The 14,748-nt window shown below is 37.4% G+C and overlaps 1 protein-coding gene and 1 pseudogene across 1 annotated transcript; both read left to right on the top strand.

Annotated features, from left to right (window-relative positions):
• The first annotated feature begins 790 nt into the window (after window positions 1-790).
• On the top strand, window positions 791-909 carry LOC120616837 (uncharacterized; annotated as a pseudogene).
• Window positions 910-1,395: 486 nt separating this feature from the next.
• Window positions 1,396-2,411, top strand: LOC120616829 (olfactory receptor 7A10-like). Its single transcript, XM_039880402.1, has one exon. It carries the CDS (start codon window positions 1,467-1,469, stop codon window positions 2,409-2,411), a length of 945 nt encoding a protein of 314 aa, XP_039736336.1. The 5' UTR covers window positions 1,396-1,466.
• The last annotated feature ends 12,337 nt before the right edge of the window (window positions 2,412-14,748 follow it).

Raw genomic sequence — 14,748 nt, 5'->3', positions numbered from 1 at the left:
CATTCAAAGGCCTTGGGGATTAGGATGTGGACATCTTTGGAGCTTTTTAATCTTCCCACTATAAAGTCTTTTTCAAAAGTATATGATTATGTGTCACTCAAGTGCCTTCATATAAAAGAAACAAATACAGAATTTATTGCAGCCTCTGGAGTGAGCGAATACACTATTCATTCAAAATTACATGCAGAAATGAATTTTGGGTCAGAAGACCTAAAATTACCTACTCTGACTCTAACACAGGACCACGGCCTTGCTACTCAAACAGTGGTCCTCAGACCAGGACCTGCAGCATCAACACCACCTGGGATCTTGTTAGAAATGCAGAGTCTCTGGAACCTGCAGGACCTGCTGGAGCAGATTCTGCCTTTGAGCAAGAATCCTGTGTGACTCATATGCACTTTGAAGTCCTGAACTGCTGGTCTAGACTAGGTGTTCTCACCTTTGACCATTGACATTTGGGGCAGGATAATAATTTGAGGGGGTGCTTTCCTGTGGAGTGTCAATTTTTAGCGGTTTCCCTTCAGATATGGCCAGATACCCCAGAGGAAAAATCATTTCTGATTGAGAAACACTACCTATAAGCAGCCTGAAAATATAATAATCAATGCCTAACAGATACCCTGATATTAACTTTGTGCACATCACTGACCCCTTCTGCTCCACTCCAGGTACTTCGCGCTGGCCATTCCTTCTGCGGGTACACAGTTGCCCACATAACCTGGCATCTCCTTCCCTTTCTTGATGTCTCTGTTCAAATGTCATCTTGTTTGCAGGTTTTACCTAAGTACACATGTACAGCCATGCCCCCCTGAACAAGCCCGATCCCATCTGATCTTGGAAGCTAAGCAGGGTCGGGCCTGGTTAGTACTTGGATGGGAGACCACCTAGGAAGACCAGGTGCTGTAGGCGAAAAAATGAAAAATAAAAGATTGTAAGCTGACAAGGTCCTTGCAATGTAGAGTCAACCAAGGGTTGCCTCGCCTAAAGAAAACAAACAAACAAACAAACAAATAAAATAGAAAAAAAGAACATACTAGTCACTCTCTCCTTTAGACTTCCTTTCTTCCTTCACATCTATCTCCATCTGAAATGTTATATATTTTTATTATTGCTTGTATATCCTTTCTTCATCATTGATTTGTATAGACTTTTGTTTTTAAGCATTCTAATACAGCTAGACAATGCCTAAAACATGGTTAGCACTCAACTTATATTCTTCAAATACATGAAGATTTTCTCATGTAAACTATAGAACACATGACACCTTAGGAAAAGAAGCTGATTGGTACAAACTATCCTAATCTGAGGGGGCAGAGGAAACCCTTAGAGGGGACCAGATCTACAAAAACATATTAAAATTAATTTCTTGACTGCAAAATATAAACTGTAGCATTAGAGCTATGTGAGTGATGCCAGTTTATATGAAAATTACTCCAGTTCTTTTCCTCTTTCCTTGAAGTCACCTCATGGAGCCAGACAATCTTACAAGTGTTTCAGAATTTCTTCTTCTGGGACTTTCAGAGGAACCAGAACTGCAGCCCTTCATTTGTGGGCTCTTCCTCTCCATGTACTTTATCACTGTGTTTGGAAACCTGCTCATCGTCCTGGCCGTCAGCTCAGACTCCCACCTCCACACGCCCATGTACTTCTTCCTCTGCAACCTGTCCTTGGTGGACATCTGTTTTACCTCTACCACTGTCCCAAAGATGCTGGTGAACCTCCAGACACAGAGCAAAGTTATAACCTATAAAAACTGTATCACTCAGATTTATTTTGTTATACTTTTTGGTGGGTTAGATGTCTTTCTTCTGACAGTGATGGCTTATGACCGCTTTGTGGCCATCTGTCACCCCCTGCACTACATGGTCATCATGAACTCCCGACTCTGTGGACTGCTGCTTCTGGTGTCCTGGATCATGGGTATCCTAAATTCCTTGTTACATAGCTTAATGGCATTGCGACTGTCCTTCTGTACAGCCTTAGAAATCCCCCACTTTTTCTGTGAACTCAATCAGCTGATCCAACTTGCCTGTTCTGACACCTTTCTTAATAACATGGTGATGTATTTTGTAACCGTGCTGCTGGGCGGTGGTTCCCTGGCTGGTATTCTTTACTCTTACTCTAAGATATTGTCCTCCATACGTGGAATGTCTTCAGCTCAGGGGAAGTATAAAGCATTTTCTACTTGTGCATCTCACCTCTCAGTTGTCTCCCTATTTTACAGTACAAGTCTAGGAGTGTACCTCAGCTCTGCTGCTACCCACAGTTCACAGTCAAGTGCCACAGCCTCAGTGATGTACACCGTGGTCACACCCATGCTGAACCCCTTCATCTACAGTCTCAGGAACAAAGACATAAAGAGTGCCCTGAAAAGATTCTTTGGGATGTCAGCTATTCTAAACAAGGATTGAAATGTCCTACTTCTGTCTGTCTGTTAGTCATCTTGCTCATAGTTTTGTATCTTTTTATCTTTTTGTTTCAAGTAGATCACCTTTCAGCATTTTTTGTAATGCAGATCTCTGATGGTTAATTCCCTCACATCTGTATGTCTGGAAAAGCCTTTATTTCTTCTTCATAGCTAAAGGATAACTTGCTGGATATATTATTTTGGGCTGGTGGTTTCTCTCTCTCAATAATTTCAATGTTTGATTCCTCTCTCTCCTAGCTTGTACAGTTTCTGCTTAAAAATCCAATGATAATCTAATGGGATTTCTTTTATAGTTTACTCTATTTTCCATGGCTGCCTTGAAGAATCTTTCTTTGTCTTTAATATCTGACAGTTTTAATATAATTTGCCTTAGAGAAGGGTTTTTTTTTTTGGATTGAGATAATTAGGTTTTCTGTTAGCTTCTTGGATTTGAGGACCCAGTTATTTCCATGGGTTTTGGGAAGTGCTCATCGGTTATTTGTTCAGATGGGCTCTCTGTTCCCTTCTCCCACTCTTCTGGTATACCCATTATTCTTATATTACTTTTTCTAATGGAGTCATATAGTTCTCGTATAATACTTTCACTTTTTACCCTAGATTCTCTCTCTTCTTCTACCTGATGCATTTCTAGATTTCCATCTTCTATATCACTGATTTTTCCCACTGCTGGTCTGCTCTATTTCCTACGCTTACTAGTTAATTCTTCATTTCTTTCATTGAGTTCTTCACTTCCAGAATTTCTATTTGGTTCTTTTTTATAGTTTGAATCTCTTTGCTGAAGTACTCCTTTTGTTCATTAATTTTATTTCTGAGCTCTTTGAATTGCTTTTATGAGTTTTCTTGTATCTCATTGAGTTTTTTAAGAACTGCAATCATGAATTCTGTCATTTAAATCACAGACTTCCATGTTTTTTAAGTTGATTTTCTAGATAATTATCACCTTCTTTCTGAATTCCCTTGTTCCCTTGGTTATTTATTGTGCTTGATAAAATATTTCTCTGCCTGGGCATTTGTGGGAATAAAATCTTCTTTTTAAAAGTATTTTACACTTCACTATCTAGCAGGTTGATAAATAGAGGTCTTTATTTTGTTTTCCAGTGGGTGGGGCCAAAGCACAAGTTTTAACTTTTTCCTATATGCACTACTGGGTCTTCCAGGATCTCTGTGGGTTGGTGTCGCCTCAGGTGTGGAAAATGCCTTGTATTCCCTGAGAAGGTGAGCATTCCCTTTACAACCATGTTGTCTCAGCTTTGAGTCACTACTTCTGTGGATTGGAAATGTCAGGTTGTGGGTAGGTCCTTTGTGTTCCCAGTGCTGCCTTTCTATAGCCAGAAGCCACAGATAGAGCAGCTCTGTCTGAGTTGACTCAGGTGCATCTACCAGGCTGTGCAGTGATGGGTGGGGGAGGGGTGGGATGGGAGAAGTAGGTTCGTGCATCCAAACCTCTGCCCTTCCACACTGGTTTAGCTACAATGAGTACAGATCACTTAGGCTGGAAAGTTTTTATCAGCCCTTTCACAATCTTCCAAGAGGATTTTATTGCTGGGTTGGACAAAGAGGAATGAAGTGGGTGGGTTCCCATATCTGTGGAATTCTTTGGTGCTGGCAGACTATGGAATGTTGTGACGCTTTGCCCTCCTTCTCTGTCCCCCTGCCACCCAGAACCTATTGCTGTCTCTGCCCCTCTGCTTTGCCCAGTGGTAGTTGCACCCCAATGCTTTACAGCTACCACATCTGCTAGGGGTGCAGTGAACACCAAACTGTGTACAGCCTCCATCTCTGTCCTCTCCCACTCCCTGTCGCATCTATCCTGTTCTCTCTAATACTCTCACCTTCAGAGGTCTCAATACATGGATTACTCAGACATGTTTGTGTGTTAAGCAGAGAATCCTCTGTTGAATTACAGCTACCTAATTTGTTGTAACTTCAAGGGGAGAGACCTAGAGGTCCTCTCATGCCACCATGCTGCTGACGTCCCCCTATATCTTTTCAAGTTAGTGTTTTTATTTCCTTTGGACATAACCCCAGAGGTGGAATTGCTAGATCATATGGTGGTTCTACTTTTAACTTTCCGAGAAACCTCCGTACTGTTTTCCACAGAGGCTGCACCACAAGGGTCCCTTTTTCTTCACATCCTCACCAGCAAAGTCAGATAAGAACATACTAGAAAAGAAAACGACAGGCCAATATTCTTGGAAAATGCACATGCAAAGATTCTCAACAAAATACTAGCAAACCATATTCAGTAACACATTAAAAGGATCATTCACATGATCAAGTGCTATTTATCTCTGGGATACAAGGATGGTTCAACATATGCAAATTAATTATTGTGAGACATCACATTAATCGAAAAAAAGAAAAGTGTCATATGATCATCTCATTAGATGCAGAAAAAGCATTTAACAAAATTTAACCTCTGTTTATGGATAAAAACACTTTAAAAATTAGGCATAGATGCAACATATCTCAACATAATGAAGGCCGTATGTGATAAGCTCACAGCTAATATACTCAATGGTGAATGTTTGAAAGTTTTTCCCTCTCAGATCAGGAACAAAACAAGTGTGCCCACTCTCACCACTCCTAATCAACATAGTATTGGAAGCCCTACTTAGAGCAATCAGGCAAGAAAAAGAAATAAAAGGCATCAGAATTGGAAAGAGAGATGTAAAATTCCTCTATTTAGTCATGGAGATGTGAAGTACAACATAGGGAATATAGTCAATAATATTGTAATAATTATGTATTGTGCTGGTGATATTTGACTTAGGGAGAATCACTTCATAAATTATATAAATATGTAACCAATATGCTGTACACCTGAAACTGATATAAAATAATATTGAGTATCAACTGTATTTAAAAACTAAAATTTTTTTAAATAAATAAAATAATATAAAATATAAATAAAATTGCTTCAATTTGCAGATGACATGATTTTATACATAGAAAATGCTAAAGAATTCAACCAAAACACTGTTAGAACTAAAAAACAAATTCAGTAAAGTTGCAGGATACAAGGTTAATATACAAAAATCAGTGGCATTTCTATACACTAACAACAAAATTTCTGAAAAAAAAATAAAGAAATTAATCTAACAATAGCATCAAAATAATAAAAATACTTAGGAATAAATTTAAATAAGGAGGTGAAAGATCTCTATGCTAAAAACTACAAGACATTGATGAAAGAAATTGAAGAAGACACAAAAAATAGAAAGGTATCCCATGTCAATGAATTAGAAGAATTAATACTGTTAAAATGTCAATACTACCAAAAGCCATCTACAGATTCAATGCAATCCCTGTCAAGATGGCATGTTATTAGGTAGAAAAAAACACTCCTAAAATTTATATGGAACCGCAAAATATCCCAAATGAACAAAGAAATTCCAAGGAAGAAGAACAAAGGCAGGAGTCATCATAATTCCTGATTTCGAGCTATATTTTTAAAACTATAATGCAGTCAGCAGTAATGTAATGGCTAGGTGTAGAGCCAGAAGGGGAAAGAGTAATCAGGGGGATTGTTTCATAACTATATAAATGTCTAACCAATGTACTGTATACTTGAAACTAATAATAAAATAATTTTTTAAAAAAAATCGTAGTCACCAAACAATATGGTACTGGCATTAAAATAAACACATAGACCAATAAAACACAAAAGAGATCCCAGAAATAAACCCTTGCATACACTGTCAACTTACATTGACAATGGAGATAACAACTCTCAACAGAGAAAGTATAGCCTCTTCAACAAACGGTTTTATGAAAACTAGATAAACATATGTAGAAGAAATGAAATTGGACTCTTATCTTACACTCACAAAAATGAACCCTAAATGCATTAAAGACTTAAACGTAGGACATGATATAATAAAGTTCCTAGAAGAAAATGTAGTGAAGACTCCTCGACATTAGTGTTGGCAATGATTACTTGAATATGATACAAGATGCATAAGCCATGAAAGCAAAAAAATTAGCAAGTGGGCCTACCAAATTTAAAAGTTTCTGTACAGCAAAAGAAATGATCAACAAAATGAAAAGGCTAACTATGGAATGAGAGGAAATTTGCAAACTGCATATTGAATAAGAGGTTAATATCCAAAACACATAAAGAACTCATACAACTCAACATTTTTTAAAATCTGATTTTAAAATGCACACATACACAAATGGCCAACAGATACATGAAAATATACTCAACATCACTAATCACCAAAGAAATGCAAATCAAAACCACAATTAGATATGATCGCCTCACACCTGTTAGAGTGGCTACCCTCAGGAAGGCAAGAGATTACAAGTGTTGGTGAGAACGTGGAGGAAAGGAAATCCTTGTGCCCTGTTAGTGAGATTGTAAATTGGTTTGACCATGATGGGAAACAGTATAAGGTTTCCACAAAAAGTTAAAAACGAAACTACCATATGATTTCAGTAATCCCTCTTCTCATATATATCTAAAAGAAATGAAACTGGATATCAAAAAGATATTGGCAGCTCCATGTTAAAAGCAGCATTATTTGCAATAGTTCAGATATAGAAACAACCTAAGTATCCATCAAAAAAATGAATGAATAAAAAATACATCATAAATATATACAATGGAATATTATTTAGTCGTGAGAAGAAAGGAAATTTTAACATTTGCAACATTATGCTAAATGAGATAAGTTACACAGAGAAAGACAAATATTATACAATCTTACTGACATGTGAAATATAATAAAGATGAACTATAAAAACAGAGAGTAGAATTGTGGCTATCACAGGCTGAAGATGAGGGGGTGAGGGAGAGGTTGTTAAAGGGTACAAACTTACAACTGGAAAATAAATAAGCTCTGGAGATCTAATGCACAGTATATTTATGTTAGTCAACAATATTGTATTATAAATTTCAAAGTTGCTAAAAGACTGGATCTTAAATATTCTCACCACAAAAAATAAGTAGTAATAATTATGTAACATAATAGAGGTGTTAGCTAACACTAAGGGTAATCATACTGTAATATATAAATGTATCAAAACATTGTATACCTTAAACTTACACAATGTTATATGTCATTTATATCTCAATTTAAAAATTTTTTAAAAGATGAAGTGTGAACTGGAGTGGGGACCTTTCCATAATATTTCTTTTGGAAATAAACTGATACCAGCTGCATTTTATACTGTAAAGGTAATTCTTTTTATATCTCAGTTTGTATTTCCATTTGTTCAGAAAAAAAAAAAACTTTTAAAAGATAAGAGATTCAATTTCTGGTCAAGATGGTGGTGTAGGTAAACACTGTCCTTGCATCCTCTCGCAACCACACCAAAATTGCAACTACACTACAGAACAGCCATCATTGAGAATTGCCTGAAGTCTAGCTGAACAGAAGTCCTATATGTAAAAACATACAGAAGAGATACTAGTAGGAGGGGCAGAGACTCAAAGTGAGCTGGTCCCCATACCCATATGTGGTGGTTAAAAATCAGGAGGGGTATGTATCTCAGCTGCAGTGGCCCCCCCATGAGGAGTGAGGGGTCCCAGCCCCACACCAGGCTCACCAGATCAGGATTCCAGCGCCAAGAAGAGCAATCTCCACAACTTCTTGCTGTGAAAACCAGCTGAGATTGTGGCTGAATGAGACAAAAGGCTGCTGGAGTGCCAGGCATTTCTCTTAAAGGGTCTGTGCACAGACTTACTCACTAACAGACTCACTCTGAGCTCCAGCACTGGTACAAGCAGCTCAAAAGGTGCCAGGGACATATGGGGAGAAACTGAATTATCTGGCTTCAGGGCAAGGGCTGGAGAGGCAGCTTTCTCCCAGACAGAAGTGCTGGCAGAAGCCATTGTTCCTTTGTTGAGCCCTCCCACCTCCCAGTGTGCAGACACAGGTGGTTGTCATATCTGAGTCTCCATCAGCCTGGCTAACACAATTCACCCCACCCTGGTGATTCCCTGTGACCCCACCCAACCTTTCTTGTGGATCCACCAAAGCCACTTCCCATGGTTTTTCTATACAAATGGTCTATCTTGGCTCATGCTGCAGGATTTCCTAAAATTCTCAAAGGCTCACAAACCCCAAACAAGAAGCATCTGACCTCAGTATGCTCTGTATCTCTTGCTTTGTCTGCTCTAGCAACAGCTCTAGCAACAGCTAGCCTCAGTTCACAGCTTAGCTTCTCCCAGGCACTCTAAGCCCAGCACAGGTAGAAGACATCTGCTAATCACTTTGAGGCTTGGATCAGGGCACAGGCAACAGTTAAACTTGCCTTGAGGCAGGGCCCCTCCCAGGAGGCCTTGGGGCTGGCACACACAGTGGCCAGCTTCAGACTGCACCAAAGCACCAGCAGGATGCTTTCACAGACAACACACCCAAAGGGCAGACTGGGCAGGCACCAGAGCCTCGTTAAAGTGAATCCTGCTCCACATGGTCAGCCCCTGCACAACAGTTCCTCCACTATAGTCATGGCCAGTCCTCACAACCAATCAGCGTGAGGGTCAACAAACAGCAATCAAAACTCCTCTACAAAACAAGATGGCACGCACAACCCACACAAGGGACACACCTGAAGCAACCAACTCAAGTGACCAAGGAGACTGTGCTACTGAGCCCCACAGGACACTTACCACATGTAGCCACTCTACTAAAACCAGGAAACATAACAGCTCCACCTAAGGCATAGAAACAAATACAGAGAGGCGGCCGAAACAGGGACACAAAGAAACATTTCCAAAATGAAAGAACAGAACAAAGCTCAAGGGGGGAAAAGTAACTAAACTGAATGGAGACAAGCAATCTACCAGATTCAGAGTTCAAACACTGATTATAAGGATGACAGCAAGAACTTCAACAAAGAGATAAGAAACGTAAAAATGGAGATAGAAAACATAAAGAACCAGTCAGAAATGAGGAATACAGTAACTGAAATAAAGGATGCAGTAGAGGAAATCAAAAGTAGATTAGATGAAGCAGAAGTTCAAATCAGCAATTTAGAAAATAAGGTAGCAGAATATATCGAATCAGAACAGGAAAAAGAAAAAAGAATTCAAAAAAATGAGGATATTTGAAAGAGCCTCTGGGATAACAACATTTATATCATCGGAGTACCAGAGGATGAAGTGAAAGAGCAAGGGATTGAAAACATATCTGAAGAAATAAGGATGAAAAACTCCCCCAACCTGATGAAGGAAATAGATGTACAATACCAGCACATGCAGAGTCCCAAACGAGATGAACCCAAAGAGGCCTACACCAAGACACATCATAATTAAAATTCCAAAAGTTAAAAACAAAGAGAAACTCTTAAACGCAGCAAGAGAAAAGCATCTAGTTACCTACAAGGGAGCTCCCATAGTAGTGTCAGCTGATTTCTCAGCGGAAACTTTGCAGGCCAGAAAGGATTGACAGGAAATAAAAAGTGATAAAAAACAAGGACCTATAACCAAGATCGTTTAGAATCAAAGGACAGACAAAGAATTACCCAGACAAAAAAAGCTAAAGGAGTTCATTACCATCAAACCAGTATTACAAGAAATGTTAAAGTGACTTCTTTAAGAAGAAAAATATTTTTAATATGAGATTTGACTTTGGGTGCGAAACACACAATGCAATATACAGATGATGTATGATTGAATTGTACACTTGAAACATATATAATTTTATTAACCTATGTCATCCCAATAAGTTTAACTTAAAAATATGAATAGTAAAATGACAATCACTACACATCTATCAACAATTACTTTAAATGTAAATGGATTAAATGATCCAATTGAAAGACATAGGATGGCTAACTGGATAAGAAAACAAGACCCTTAGATATGCTGCCTACAAAGGACTCACTTTGGATTAAAGACACACACAGATTGAAAGTAAAGGGTTGGAAAAATATATTTCATAAAAATGGAAACAAGAAAAAAAAGCTGGGGAGCAATAGTTACATCAGACAAAATAGACTTTAAAACAAAGACTATAACAAGAGAAAAAGAAAGGCCCAGTAGTCCCACTTCTGAGTATTTATCTGAAGAAACCCAAAACACTACTTTAAAGGGACATGTGTATCCAAATGTTCATTGTAGCATTATTTGCAATATCCAAGATATAGAGGCAATCTGAGTGTCCATCAATGGATAAATGGATAAAAAAGAGGTGGTACATATATACAATGGAATAGTACTCAGCCATAAAAAAGAATAAAGTCTTGTCACCTGCAACAACATGGATGGGTGCTGAGTGGAGTAAGTCAGACAGAGAAAGACAGATGCCATAAGATTTTATTCATATGTGGAATCTAAAGAACAAAATTAACAAACAAACAAAACAGAAACAAACTGATAGATACAAAGAAAATTTTGATAGTTCCCAGATGCAAAAGGGGTTGGGGAGATGGGTGAAAAAGGCGAAAGGATTAAGAAGTACAAATTAGTGGTTACAACATAGTCATGGAGATGTAAAGTATACCATAAGGCATATAGTCAATAATATAATAACTATGTATGGTGTCAGATTTACTGGAGTGATGACTATGTTGTACACCTGAAACAAATATAATATTGTATGTCAACTGTAATTGGAAAAAAACAATTATTTTTGAAAAGAAAATATTCACCTAAAAATATTTAATTAGCAACTGAAGAGGTTAAAGGATATAGTGTTGTTAAAATCTGTATCCACCAAAGAATTGAAAGCAGAGTCTCAAAGAGATATTTGTACAATTATGTTCATAGCAGCATTATTCATAATAGCTAAAATGTGAAAGCAATCCAAGTGTCCATCAAAAAATGAAGGGATAAGCAAAATGTAGTATATGCATACAATGAAATATTATTGAGCCTTTCAAAAGAAGGAAATTCTGATACATGTCATAACTTGAATGAACCTTGAAGACATTATACTAAGCAAAATAAGGCCATCACAAAAAAATACAGTATGATTTTATTTATATGAGATACCTAGGATGGTCAAATTTATAGAAACAGAAAGTAAAATGGTGACAACCAGAAGCTGGGGCAATGGGGCAAAGTGTTGCTGTTCAATGGGGAGTTTCAGTTTTACAAGGTGGAAGGTGTTCTGAGGATAAATGGTGGTGATGGTTTCACAGTGCAAATGTACCTACTACTACATTTTTGTTAACTGGTTACAATGGTAAATTTTGTGTTAGGTGTATTTTATGACGATTAAAAATAACATTTAAAAAGTAAAAGGTCAAACACAGACCCCTTTACCAAGATAACTCTGGGGAAATGTATAGTAAATTAGGATTTTTCTAATGAAGAAATTCAAGGTGTTTTTTAAAATTCGTACCCCCAGATAATTTCTATATGGAAACTTTAAAATTCCGAAATAGAATTAGAAACCTGAGACTTTAAAAATATTCTTAAATGTGACCATGTTTCTTCTGTTTTATTTTCCACACATTTGATTACAAAAGAGTAAGAATGATTATAAGAATCATACTCAAAATAATTATATATACACCTTGCTATATGAAATCAAATTGTCCTTACCATTCAAAATTCAAGAACTAACTAGATTTGCATAACGAGGAGTTATTTGTTTTATTTTTAATCATCGTTTTAGAGATTCATGCTGAAATTGCTTAAGTATTTATGGGTAAAATGATACTATTCTGGGAATTGCTTAAAAATGATCCTTTTGTGGTGAGTAGAAGTTGAGTGTCTAGGTTATTGAAACAAGGCAGGCTATGTGTCTAACCCAGTGATGGGCACACGGAAAGGAGTTCATTAGATGCTTCCTACTTCTGCATATGTTTGGATTTTCTGTAATAAACAGGTTTAATGGTCCCAGTGGGAGGAGACACATTTTTCTGACATCATAGATACCCCCAAGAGGACATAATTGACTGAAAAAATTTCCATTTCAATTACAGTCTCCAGATTCCTAGCTATTATATTGCCCCAAGATCACAACAATAGAAATTTAATTTAATAAGAAGTTATGAGAATTCAGCTTCTGTAGCTCAATAAATGTTTCCCTGCACCTTCATTTCACAAGTCTGAGGAAAGAAAGAAACTCTCTCATGCCTTCTGAAAACATCACCCTGGTCCATCCATGCCTGATGCCATCTCCCTGATGCTGGGGGCACAGCTGCTGCCTACACTGCTCTCCTGCCTGGGAAGACAAGATTCACAAAACACTTCCTACTCCTCTACCTGAGTAGGAAGAACAGTATAGTACAATCTTGGGAAATTAATTAAGAGGTAGGAGATGCAGTTCCCCTGGGAGCACAGCCAAGAGTAAGGAAACTGGGAAAGTCTATAATTAAAAATAGTTCAATAAAGTTCACATGCCTAACCAAGAAGGAAGCCTCAGGTTCAGTGGCACCCTCTTTTCTCTCAGCATCTCCTTTGCTCTCTCCTCCTTCCTACATCATTTTCACAGCCTTCTCTTCCTCATCAGGAACTGCCTCTCTCCTAGTTCTCTCCCATGTGACCTTCGGATTCCCCTGACATCTTACCCAGTGCCCAGTCTCCTCCTGCTCACCTTACTGGCATGTGCACATCAGAGGGATCCCAGTCCTCATTTACTCACACATTCAACAAGCATTCACACCCACCTTCAGTTGTCTCTGTGATGGGCACAAATGATAGACTCTCATCCCATCTGTTTCTAGGGAGACCAAATAAGGCCATCCAGTAGAAGAGGTGAGCAAATTTCCTGCACCTGGTAAGTGTGAGTATTAATTACTATTTATATCATTACCTGAGTACCTTCAGTGAGCCAGACACTTTTCTGTGTATGTTACATTTTTGTACAATTTCAAATAAGATTCTTTTCCCTATCATGTATCAGTTTATTGCTAGAAATAGGTAAGAAAATGATACATGTTTGTTTTTTAATCTAGCCTTAGAAAAAGGACTTCTTAGATGTAATATCGTTCCATTTGATTTCAGGTAGCCAATTTTATCATCTGAAAATGTGATCAACTTACTTTTACCCAAAACATGAACATATAATTGCTTTTTCCTCTTCAGTTGCATTGGTTTGAAATTTCAAACCATATTGTGGCAGTGGCAGGCATATTTGTTTTCTATGTGACCTTCATGGATTCCTCAAATATTTTCATGACAGGGTAAATATTAGCAGATGATTGAGGAAACTATTTTATCATAGTTAAGCAATATCTTACTTACAGTTTCTCAGAACCATTTTGATACAATATCTTTAGCACTTAATAAGATGATTCTATTTGGATGATTTTTTTTCCTACTCATTTGCTCTACTACAATAAATAAATTCCCGCTATGAAATGCTCGTTTCTTTCTAGAGTTGAATGGTATTTCTGGTCATGGTATTTGGTTTGCTTCATAAATAGCCGAATATATTTTATTGTTATTTTCTTTGAGCTTTTTCCTAATATACAAATTAAAGAAATTAACTTGTGATTTTTGTTATACCACTGCTATTATAGAGGTCTGTTGGCTTTGAGTATCATGGTTTAAATGGCTTCAGAAAATTCACTGGGATGTTTATTTTCATATGCCCCCAAATAATTTTTATGTATTGTAAATAAGTTTCATGAGATTTCAAAATTAGTAATTTGGCACTGTATCTTTTCTGGGAGGTAAAGTTAATGGATAATTCAATTTTTTCTTTGATGATGGGTCCATTATACATTTTAACTAGTTAAGAAAATATCATGACATTATCATAGCTTCTGGAAATTATGTACAGACCTATGCCTTTTTATTTAATATTATTAGGATGTGGTTCCATAGTGTAGCAGTTAGCATGTCTGCTTTACATGCAGAAGGTCCTGGGTTCACACCCCAGTGGAGCCACCATCATGGTCTACAGCCATGACATCCTGAATAAGCCCAATGTCTGATTTTGGAAGCTAAGCAGGGTCGAGCCTGGATAGTACTTGGATAGGAGACCACCTAGGAAGACCAGGTGCTGTAGGCATAAATAAGAAAATAATTTTAAAAAATAATAACTTAAGCTGTATGTATGTATTTTATTATTTTAAAAACTAAATATAAAAATTATAATTTTTATTTTAAGGGCATTTAAAAGTAAAGTACAAATTAATTCAAAGACATCTGAGAAGGCTAAGGCTGAGTAATCAGGTGTCAGGGCAGCTGAACAAATGAGATCTGCTTTGGGCACAAAATTAGTTTTCATGTGTAGCTTTGCCATAAAAACACAAGAGAAGATGGCGGTTTTTGGAAACCTCAAAGTGACAGATAGGAGAGACGAGACCATTAAGCAAATGCATTACCTCCTCAAAACACTGGGTTCGAGCTAAAGGTAACCAACCACGTTTCTGAGATGCCTGTTGGTCATTGATTCAGTTTTGCTTCTGCT

This window comes from Pteropus medius, unplaced genomic scaffold, assembly GCF_902729225.1.
Source record: "Pteropus medius unplaced genomic scaffold, Ma_sr-lr_union100, whole genome shotgun sequence".
Taxonomy (NCBI): Eukaryota; Metazoa; Chordata; class Mammalia; order Chiroptera; family Pteropodidae; genus Pteropus; species Pteropus medius.
Note: the sequence above shows the minus strand (reverse complement) of the source record. Positions and strands in the feature narration are given on the sequence as shown.

Coding starts and splice junctions, on each gene's coding strand:
- LOC120616829 (XM_039880402.1), top strand. CDS start 1,467: ATGGAGCCAGACAATCTTACAAGTGTTTCAGAATTTCTTCTTCTGGGA.